Raw genomic sequence first — 11,523 nt, 5'->3', positions numbered from 1 at the left:
TATGGTTTTAACGACCAAATATTTTTTATAACAATTTAATTTTTTTATGGGCTAATTGGTCAACAGTTAACCTATTTCTGACCCACGGCTAGTTTTAAATATTTTTTAATATACAAAGAATATTTTATATTTTTTATGTAAAAAGAAAGTGAGAGTAATCTTTCAAATAAATATTAAACTTTTCTTATTTACTTAAATTTGTTTTATTTTATATTATTAACTACAGAAAAATTTCTAATCTGAAATTGCCTGGTACTTAATGTTTTTAAAAGACTTTAATTTAACCGATAATTCGATTTTATCTTATAGTCATCCTCAGGGTACTATAAAATTTTAATACAATGTAACAATATTTTAGTACATATCACAAAGAAAGAATTATAAAATACATTAACATATTATTATAAAAAAAATATAAATGAAATATAATATATAAAATATAAATAAACTTAAAAATAAATGAATACTGGAATTTATACACATTTTTTTTTTTGAATTATTTTAAATATTTTTTAACTGAGCTCTTATATATTATATACAACTTCTCCAACACTGAGAATTTTATTTAAAATTTAATTTCTCTTTGTTTGATAAGAACCAAAGTAGCTTAAAGCTTTAAATATTTTTAGGTTAAAAAATGAAGCATTTAAAATTTTAATATTCTTATCGAAAATCAAGAGAGTGACACTGGCTTCAGTATTCTATTACTAACATATTACTCGAATTTAATAAAGTTGCTGTTCTCTTATATTCTAAAGTTGGTTAAAGTTCTATTAGAAATATACTAAAATCATTTGAATATTTGTAAATTATTGTTAAATATTTAACACAAACCTTCAAAGACTTTTTTACAGAGCGTTTTGAACGCAATGTGTGATTTAACATACAGATTTATTGAACTGTTTACACTATGTTTTAAAACGTTTGACAGTTGCTGAGGTTTATTGAACTGTTTACACTGTTTCAAATCGTTTGATAATTGCTGAGATTTTCAAGCGTTTCACTGACTTAATAAGTACATTAGTAGTTATAAGTCTGTTAACTCTTACGCAGGACTGCATGAAAATAGATCAGTGAGAAACTAGGCAATTACAATTTATAACGTAATTTCTTTGTCAAACAATAAAATTAAAAGCATTGCTGCTTATGTATGTTTTTGTGATCTATATTATACTCTTAAATATCGAGACAAATGTGTTGGAAGAGTTGTAGTAGCTATCGAAATATTTTTATTTTTTTTTTATAATAAAGAATCATTTATATATTATATAGATACCGAATAATACGTATGTGTATTTATCAGAGAACTGCAATAAGTACTCAACACTCGAATCATACTGGAGTCATTATTGTGTTTCACTTACATTCACTTCGACTCTTTTTTTCGTATACTTAACTCCACCTGACTCATACATAAAAATGAAAGTACTTATAATGATTTATATTCTTCTCATATGGTCATTTTTATTGATAACAATAACAACGCACATAAAATTTTTACGAATGCCAAAACTGATCGAATCAGCAATACCTTGATTAATTTTTATGAGTACACTTATTAACTCATACCACTCAAATATATGCTATGACTTATGAGTCTTTTCTAATGTTCTATGATCCTCATTCCTTAGTATTGGTACCTATTTACGAAAACACTCATAAATCATTTCTGTGGCGAGTATAAGTACGTATAAGTACCGTATGAGGAAAATACATTTAACTTGGTTTTTAGGAATGTACTCTGAGTATAAAAATTATGACTTGTTGCAGTTCTCCGGTTTGTTTACACAAAAACAAGATGGCAGATAAAAACTTAAGTATGTTGCAATGCGATTGTGAATGCTCTTTCAAAGGCCAAAGCGCAAATTAGACATGATCAGTGCAAATTTAAGCTCCTAGAATACTTCTAAAATAAATTTCGTTAGAAGCTCTTTAGTAAGTGCGCCCCGAATTAGGAATGAAATGTATTGCCGGGTAGTAAATTATGATTTCACTTATAGGTAGGGGAAAACAATTCGTAAATAAAAGAATTTGTATTTTATGTAAATTAATAATTGTGATCATTGCAATTTTAAACTCCTAAAAGACTCCTAAGAGGAACTTTTAAAGAAGCTCTTTACTAAGTCCGTTTCGAAACAGAAGTGATTTACCGTGTGGTATACGTATTACTGCAATGATGTCAATTTTTGTAGATTGTGTTAAGTTATTACCAAATTGGTTAGTTCATATAAACGTAGATATTGAATGATGTTGCAAATCTCTTTATAAGTTATGTCTACACAAAAAAATATAGAGATGAAGATGAAAATTTGAACACCCACATAAAAATGTCATTTCGCGAAACAGATGATAGTGAATACAAATCGAATTACATTAGATGAAACTTATAATATGTTAGCAGTTGTTATGAATTTTAATAAACGAATAGTTTTGAGTCTCTTCTACAAAGTTAAATGAACAACGATATACCATGTTCCAACTGCAGCTAAATCAACTGATATTAACCAAATTAAGATTTGGTAGAATCCATTATCATAAGTTGATTTATAAGTTGATTTCAAATGGATAGAGACCAGATTTCAAAAAGTTGATGAGAAAGAAAGTACATTTTAGTATTTAATAAAATTTTCTGTTTTGCTAAAATTAATATGCAATAGAGATTAATAAAATTGATTTGTGATTTGATTAAATTTAGTGGAAAGTAATGATATTAAATATTTTTTAATAATTATTAATTTTTTCCGATCCATTGCACGTTATTTTCTGTATGGATAATGCAGAACTGCTGTGAACAATTTCACTAACTTTATATAATATATAATATTTGTTAATATTGTTAATATATTAACAAACGAAAGTTCTTTAATAGCTTTTTTAACATGTAAAACCTCCAATCAGCTGTATAAATTAGATTATTATAATGTGAACGCTCAGCTTTTGAACTCATTAACAAAAATGAGTAAGTGTAAGTCAGCGGTATAAATCATATGGAAGCAATGGGAACATCTATTATGAAATAAATGTTGTGTGTGTTTTTGATTAAAGATATTTCGCAATATCCGAAACAAGTATATCGTCAGTCAATGAAATTACTTGAATGAAAAATTTCTTTTGGATTTACTTAGGTTAATGTGTAAAGAGTTTTATCTTTTAATTTAAATATCTTCAACATTAATTAATTTTAGCTATTAATAAAAACAAAGTTCTTATAGCAATTTGGAGATAAATTTGGCATATGTTAGTACTTATATATTACAAATATACACTGCAATTATCAATTAAAGAAATACTTTATTAGCAAAACATTGTAATTACATTTTTTATCAAAATATTTTTGGTAAAATAATGCTAGACTGTTATTTCTTGACGAAAAATTGAAAAAAAATATAATTTTTATTATTTTTAATTAGAATTGCTCTGTTCGTTAAATATAGTGTCCTTGTAAACTTCATTAACCCGTTGTGGCAAGAGTTCCAGGTCTTCGAGCAGGGACATTTCTTCTTTTAAACTGTTAATGTACATGCGTTGCATCTTACGTATCATTGGATTTATGACTTTTGTGTTAACAACATCATCCACCGAAATGGTGAGAAAGTGATCAGCCTTGCGGAGACTCAAAATATTATCACTGTCATGTTGTTTCATCCTCATAGCATTCTCCTTAGCAACTTCTATACCGCAACGATAACAAAGACTTCCCACATCAGTTTCATCACTTTCGACTAGGCTTGGTATTTCATCAGATTTTCGTGTAGTAGTTGACTTTTCTTCTTGTTTTACTATTTGAGTTTCTTTTTCCTTGATGAGTTCTTTTTTTTGTTCTTTAGGAGATGGTTTTAGTTTTGCCTTTTCACTGGCTGTTGGAGAGTGTTTAATACGTTGTGATGAAGAGCATGTCTTATGCTTTACTTCTTTTCCATCACTTTTTTTACTAGAGCTCAATTCTTTAATGGTATCATCAATAACTGCAGAAATCTTGCATTTTGATTTTGCCGTCTCCCGCAAATTGGCAGAGCTTGGACTGATCATTGCCCGATTGGTGTCGTGGGAGCGTTTGCCGTTTTCGGATTTTGTTGTACTTTTAGAGCACTTTGAGCTTGCAATGAATGATATTGAATCAGATAAGTAGTCTTCGGTTTTATATGATTCCGAACGAACTGATGAATGTGTGGAATATTCTGCATAGTCACATGTTTCCGATCCAATATCACTAAAAGTATAGCAGTTGTGGCGTTTTACACGATTAGCATCACAAACAAGACGCGGCTGACGTTTACGAGCAGAAGACTTCTTAGTGGTGTTGAAATAATGTGGATTTGTACAAGCACAAGCCTTGTATTGAGGCTGCGAAGGCTTTGTAAATATTATAGAAAACAAAATTAAAATAATGTAGATCAGAGTTTATCAATTAATCATATTCTTACACTATCAATGCAATTCTGAAGTTTGCCCAAAAATAAGTTTCTAACTTCCAAGCGACTCATCCTTTATTGAGGAATATCGATTTTTTATAGATAGTTTAAAATTCACTTGATGTCAGCTTAGAAATATTTTTGAATGAAAAACTTTTATGTAAAATATAAAAAAAATTCGAAGCCTACTTACTTTTGAATATTTTAAAGTTTTAACATTAATATTGTTTTGAAATTTATTTATAAAACAAAAAAATCGTACTTTTATAACATAATCCTCAAACTTTATATGTATTGAGAGAACAGTAACAATTTTTTAAAAATATTTATAAATTTCGAATGTGAAAGAAGGCACTGACTTATGAAACTGTAACCAATAAAAAAAAATTTCTTTATATTTATATCATGTTTCCACTGCAGCTTCGATTACTTATATTAATGAAATCAAGATTTTGTCGTTTCCATTGGTATAAGCTGATTTATGTGTGCATGTGAAATAGCTTGTTTGTTACATTTTACATATAAAACATACGACATCTATTAAAAAATTTATTTTTCATTGTTTCAGATGATGTTTCAATAATATATATGGCACCTCTTTCTGTTTCTTTGGTTTTTCATTCTACAATCCAAACGAGGAAACCTGCGTCGTTACTCGGAAGTCAAATATCTTTGCATTATCCGCGTTCTCGAGTTAAACTGGAAAGTTACTCAGAAGTATGTGACGACCATTTGGTCGTTAAGTTTTTAATTCTTTGCTTTGTGACAGCGATAACGATTCCTCTACAAAATTATATTAATTTCACCACACAATTATATTGATTCCCCACATCTTATTTTACATCAAAAAACCACCACCGCAATAATGCTTTGCGGTCAATAAAGCATCGATGGTTCTGCTATGACATGGAATACACAAAAATGCATTTACTTGGTATCGTATTGATATCGATGGTTGATTCTAAAATATCGATACAGTATCGATGCTTTCGCCTGCTGGGTTTATATGAATGCAAAAACTGACCGATACGATAATCATTACCTTCCTTCATTGTTTACTCATTACCTCGAGTATATGATAACATAAGTACTAATGAGTATTTCTACTTAAATGCAGAAGTGATGGTGATTCATTAGCACCGGTAGGATAGGATAGGATAGAAATAAATGAGGTTCTAGCTCCCAACGGAGCGGAGCACTGCGACCATGATTGATCTTTTGTGCTGCAACAGACCCTAACCGAACAACAGACCCTAACCGCCTTCCGAATAAAGGTCTAAATGTCAGGCGTTGAGGACCTCTTAATGTCAGAAGAGGAGAGTAGTTCTCGACCCAGTGACCTCCTCCTAGCCCAGATCAAGGCTGGGCAGTCATAGATAATGTGACTGAAAGTCTCGTCGACTCTTCGGACAGACCCATTTTGTTAAGGTGATAACGCAGTTCATGGTGACCCATTAAATATTCCACCAGCAACCTCAACTCTGTTCTGCTGAAGAAAGATACCATACCATAACTATGGGGATGAACCAGCTCTTTAGCCTAAGGGTTATCTCGACTGTCGCGCTAGTAGCGACTTCTCTCGGCTGAACACCATTTATCAATTAGAAACCTATTAGTACCAATATTCGTTTACATAACTACTTATGAATTATTTGTGTGGTGAGTCTGTATGCACATAAGTAGCGTATGAGAAAAATGCTGATACGCACTTATACTCACTTTTAATGAGTGTACTCTAAGTATTAAAATTATGATGTGAGTCTAATGTGAATATTAAAAAAAAATGTTTGTTTCTTCACCTTAAGGTTAGTACTAGTATCCATTTCTCATGAGAAAATTACATAAAATTACAAAAAAAAAAAAATATCTTCAAAATATTGACATTGTAGAAAATTCTTTTCATATGGAGTCTTATGTCAATTATTCGTGCAAAATGGATGACAGTACCAGACATAAGTTTGTACATGCGCGTTCTCTCACACAAAATGGGTGAAACATTATTGTTTTTTAAATTTGATGTTTGATTTTTATGGTTTAATTAAGTCCAGAGTTGTGTTTTTAGAAACCCATGCAAATGTTTAGAATCTATAGATTACATTATTTTTAAATGAAACAGTTTATTCTCCTTATGTATGTTTCTCTTTTTTTTTGCAATCTATTGTATCATACAGATATATGTATATAACTTTAAATAAATTAATAAAATTTACTCTGTATGAACTAATATAGCCGTTACCAGCCGCTAGAGGATACAGACGGATAAGGTTAATCCATAGTTATGTACGGATAAGACTTACCATATTGTATTTTTAATACAAAAATTTGAATTCGAATAGCGTAGTTTTTAATATTAATGTCCATATATCATATGATTGTGTATTATATTAATGTCTATATTATATAGTAAAATTAATACAAATTAAAATAAAATATAATTTTTTTAAATATATTTAAAGATTTTTATTAAAAATTGTATTTTCCATATAATGCTCAAATGCTCGAGATATTTCGGTGTGGTTTGGAGCCAGATGTGTGTCCGCCATTATTGCCAAACGATATTTATCGCCGAAACGATGAATGTTCAAAGATAAGGCTACATAATTGGGATATAAGTAAAAGTTATTCAATTGTTGTAATATAAAAAAGAAATAAAATTTATTATGATTTACATGTTTTTGATTGTGGTGGCCGAAATAATAAGACATCCTCTACGGTTTGACCCCAAATAGTTTGAAAATCAGAGTTCTTGCCATGAATTTCTGTTATAGTTACTGGAAAATTAAACGAGAAATAGTTGATGAAGATCTTAGTTAGTATGCGAGGAATTAGAGATGTAAGTATATTGAATCTTGTCTGCCCCATTGAAGCCAGATATATCATAATCTGCTTATCGCGTATTTTTTTCACTATCTCGTTTACTTTATTAACTTGCAACTTGTCAGGTTCGCTTAATGGTAATGACAGGAAAACTGCACCTCCGATATGTTCAATTTCATCGCATAATCTCTCAGTAAAGTAACCTTTTTCAATTGTCCGACAAGTAGTGTTCAGCATAATGGGCACCGTTGCAATGTCATTGAAGGTATGAAAGTAATCGTTTAGAGCACCTGCAAGACAAGCTAAAACGAAATCAGACTCTCTTAATTCTTTATTGAAATCAATTCGATGGCGTAAATCCAATGCACTAATTGATTTTGTGAAAGTTATTATTTTGCGCCCAGAATATGACTTTTTGTGTAATATATTCGTTTCTTTTGAAGGATTCTCAAATAGTTCCTCAAATATATTAACTGGGGCTTTGTAAAGCTCATAGCATATTTTTAAAAACTCCATATGGGCATAAATAGTCAATGGTAGATAAACAGCTAAGCAATTACAAAGTGTCGCGGTTCGTTTTGTTATACCGAAGAATAGTAAGTCTCTCAAAGCCCAAAACTCACAATACAAAAGGTAAGGAAAACGATAAAAGCAATTTATATTTATATACCATATTAATTTAGTTAAAAATTTCAGGATGTTAGGCGGCCAACAAGAGGATCCTGCCACATTTTGCACCACTTGCCAAGATAATTCACGTTCCTCAATTTCTTTCATCAACAGTTCTGAAAATATTGAAAACTTGCTGCAATTCTCAGTGAAGGGAGAATTTCTTCTCTTCAATTTATTGTGTATTTTAATTTTTTCAAAATACTTTAAAACGGTGTTAACAACTATAATAAGACATACCGATAACAGCTGTCTAATATTTCCAATGTGTGCATTTCTATAGCCATCAGGCATCTCCAATGACTCAAATTCATATATAAAAGCGTTCCACCAATTAAGTAAGGCATTAAGCAAATGATGGCACAATTTTGAAATATGCACTGGCTTACACACAAAATGTGACAGTTCTGGATGGTTAGCAGTGCTACCTAATTTACCAATATCAATGACAGCTCTACGTTGAACATCGTGAAGCATTAGTATTTCGCTTATGTGTAAATCCTCTTCTTCAGCTATTATCAAGTGATGAACTTTAATCAAAACATAATAATGATCATTTTGCTGAAAAAAAACATTGCAAAGGTAATACACAACGATAATATATGAGTACCAGCTATGAACTTACAATAACTTGACAGCCACCTGTATTTTGATCAACGGCAAACGTTGGTATTATTAAAACTTGCCATTGCGGCAGGTCGGATGGTATATACTTTGTAGCTAAATCCGATATATAATCTTCTATATTTGTTTCATTTACAGGTCGACCTCTAAAAGTTCTTGACGCCATTAAGATGTGATTGTTAATATTAAATGAGCTATTTAATATAAATAATAATTAATGACAATTAAATATTTACTTAGAATCAAACTCACCTGCTATCATTAACCCAGGCATAGTGGCCCCAACATGCAACTAATCTTTGTCTTAATTTTGGAAACCTTAAAAATCCAGCTTTATCACGTCTGTCTGTCAGGTTAGAGGCATAGTATTCTTTGATTTTTTCAAACTCGCAACTTCCCTTAACTTTTAGGAGAAAGTGAAAGATTCCAGCGTTTCGTGGAGTATCGATCAGTGTACGTATTTGTTTTGATTTTGATATTGTCAATCCTGGGTACTTAATGGAGAGTACATAATTTACAATTTCATTACTATAGTGAACACCTGAAAAAAATATTTATATTATTTGTACCTTGAAATTATAACATCGATGAGTGGAACTGAATTAGCATTATATGACTGTTGTCTCTGGTAATTAATCTACTTTAATTATATATGAAAATGTCATTGGACATAGTCCATACGTGCCTTTTTTTTTAGAACGTAATAACTATTATTACGATTTATGTTAATATATATTACTTATTGTCATTCATACCTGACAGATGTAATAAAATAAATGGATTATAAAAAAAAAATATGACTGTTGTCTCTTTTAATTTATTCTATTGTACTCCCTATAGCATGTAGTTGCAAATAATGAAAGTGTGTTCCTTGAGAAATAGATGAAAAAAATTTAAAATAATAAATATGTACACGTTCTTATAATCGCGATGTGATAATATCTGTGGCAAAAATGCTACGGAATATTCAACAACAGCTAATTTAAAATCTTGTTCGAAAACATAGCTGACAGTAAGAGTGGTCAAACGTTCGGTTTGTAACTCAACAAGCATGGGTGATCCCAAGTTTTTGCGGCTAAAAAAAAATTCGACTAGAAGAGAAGTCACTTTGAGGACTATATTAAAATGGAGCTCTATTAAATCAAAAGAATATTGTATGGCAGAATGGCATTGCAGCACCCCTCAACAAGAGCCAATGGATTAATCAACCAGAACCCACAAGTTCCTCTATTATACCAATTTCATCATTAAGTAAAAATGATTTACGCTTTGAATTCAGACTTCAGACTTTTTGAATTTGGACCAGAAAATATCGGCGGCCGCTTGAACTATATAACTAATACTTGCAATTTATGGTGCTGTCTCTGACAATGTTAGAATAACTTCTAATCCTCTAAGCACCCTGACGTGGCACTTGTTGTTCTATGGTAATAAGTTAGTCCATGTGAAAGTCGTAAAAATACCATCTTGTTTATAGATAAAGGAACTGTGGTTGGTTTCAGAATCAATGTGGAAGAGTTGAATGTAGGTTTGGTATACTGACAAGACCTACAAAACCTAGTATTGCGCCCGAGGTTGTCATAAAAACTCCTACTTGAGTGCAGCAGTCGATGATAATAAATCTTCTGACTAAGCAAGCTTGGAACGGGCCATTGCATCTATGGATATTTTGTGGCTGCTCGAGTCAAATCAAGAGACAAAAACATAGCTAGGTTTTCAGACCTGCGACAGTTATAGCTGATGCACGAGATATTGCAGTGATGCTAGCGCCTGCTGACTGCTAAGTGGCCATAACAAAGAAAGCTGCGTTTTGAATTTTGTGCTATTCTTTTTTATTGGTTGAATTTGGCAAAAGAAACAGGCCAAAGGATAATTTATCTGATTTTGTTATTTTTCAGAAGATGCGATATTACGTAAAAAAGGAAAGAGAAAAGCAGGAAGACAAATTCGGTAAAACCCTAAGTTACTGGCTCTATGCAATCGGGCCTTATTGGCCCTTTGGTATTATGCAAACAATGTGCAATCTTACTAATTTTTCATTCTGGTATGCAGTATTCAAATACAAAGACATGATTTTTTATTTGTACCCACCACTAGTATTTTTTTTTTTTGTTTAATAAATGAAAACCCACCACTAGTATATTACCACTAGATGTGAAGTCTGAAATGAGTTTAACATATGCGGTTTTATTATTAGTAATAATCTGAAGAAAGCAAATTTAGCGGAAATTCACGACTTGGCGAGCCTATATACTTGATGTGATTACATTCTCTCTTCAAGTTGCAGCACTTCAGAGAGTAAAAGTAAGGTGCCAAAAACTCTAACTTCTAAGATATTCAAAATGTCGATTGTAACAATAACTCTAATATCCTATATAGTTTCGATTATTCACAACTAGAAATCCTGAGATGTTTTTATATTGTCCGAGTGGGACTTTACTCCCACATGTTTACTTATAAATGTAGTAGTAGAGTTTCTGTTATGCCTTTGTTTATGTTTTTTTCATTTATAGTTTTGAATATTATATATCCAAGCTATAAATTAAATAGTTTTTTTTTTTTTGGCAAAAATTGTTTATCATTCGTGCTGATTAAGTGCATTTTTTTTTGAAATATTTATAGATATTAAACATTAAGTGAAACGGCTTTTTAATGAAGTATATGTATGTATATATAATATTTAATTTGATAAGGGAAATTACTTTTTTGACTTACAGATAAATGATATTAAAAGAGCTGGAAGCAGAAGACAGGCAATTATAAAGCAAACAAACGTTTTCAGTAAATGTTTTAGTTCGAACAGAATTCTAAAAAAATTATATTTAAAAACCAATAAAATTATATCAGTGCACTAATCTTAATAATTACTTTTCCATTGTGAGTACAATTTATACGAAACCACCTTTCATTTGTTAATTACTAAAACAAAATGTAAACAATTCGTATAATATATATTATGTATTGTAGAGATCTGTTAGTAAACCGTCTATCTAAAGTACAG

General features: G+C 30.5%; 2 protein-coding genes across 2 annotated transcripts; both read right to left on the bottom strand.

Annotated features, from left to right (window-relative positions):
• Positions 1 to 3,339: 3,339 nt before the first annotated feature.
• LOC119688908 lies at positions 3,340 to 4,540 on the bottom strand. Its single transcript, XM_038103578.1, has 2 exons — positions 4,425 to 4,540; positions 3,340 to 4,353 (listed from the first exon to the last, which is right to left on the bottom strand). The coding sequence occupies exons 1-2, from the start codon at positions 4,482 to 4,484 to the stop codon at positions 3,403 to 3,405; spliced, it is 1,011 nt and encodes a 336-aa protein (XP_037959506.1). The 5' UTR covers positions 4,485 to 4,540; the 3' UTR covers positions 3,340 to 3,402.
• A 2,256-nt stretch (positions 4,541 to 6,796) lies between these two features.
• LOC119688375 lies at positions 6,797 to 11,477 on the bottom strand. The gene is made up of 7 exons (XM_038103053.1): positions 11,391 to 11,477; positions 11,238 to 11,329; positions 8,775 to 9,063; positions 8,524 to 8,716; positions 7,082 to 8,459; positions 6,876 to 7,005; positions 6,797 to 6,803 (listed from the first exon to the last, which is right to left on the bottom strand). Exons 1-7 carry the CDS (start codon positions 11,396 to 11,398, stop codon positions 6,797 to 6,799), a joined length of 2,097 nt encoding a protein of 698 aa, XP_037958981.1. The 5' UTR covers positions 11,399 to 11,477.
• Between the last annotated feature and the right edge of the window lie 46 nt (positions 11,478 to 11,523).

This window comes from Teleopsis dalmanni, chromosome X (genome assembly GCF_002237135.1).
Source record: "Teleopsis dalmanni isolate 2A chromosome X, ASM223713v2, whole genome shotgun sequence".
Classification (NCBI taxonomy): domain Eukaryota; kingdom Metazoa; phylum Arthropoda; class Insecta; order Diptera; family Diopsidae; genus Teleopsis; species Teleopsis dalmanni.
This window is presented reverse-complemented; position numbering and strand designations above follow the sequence as displayed.

Coding starts and splice junctions, on each gene's coding strand:
- LOC119688908 (XM_038103578.1), bottom strand. CDS start 4,484: ATGAGTCGCTTGGAAGTTAGAAACTTATTTTTGGGCAAACTTCAGAAT. Junction 4,354..4,424: donor TTCAGAATTGCATTGATAGT/GTAAGAATATGA, acceptor ATATTTACAAAG/CCTTCGCAGCCTCAATACAA.
- LOC119688375 (XM_038103053.1), bottom strand. Junction 8,717..8,774: donor GCCTGGGTTAATGATAGCAG/GTGAGTTTGATT, acceptor TATATTAAATAG/CTCATTTAATATTAACAATC. Junction 7,006..7,081: donor GCCACCACAATCAAAAACAT/GTAAATCATAAT, acceptor CCAATTATGTAG/CCTTATCTTTGAACATTCAT.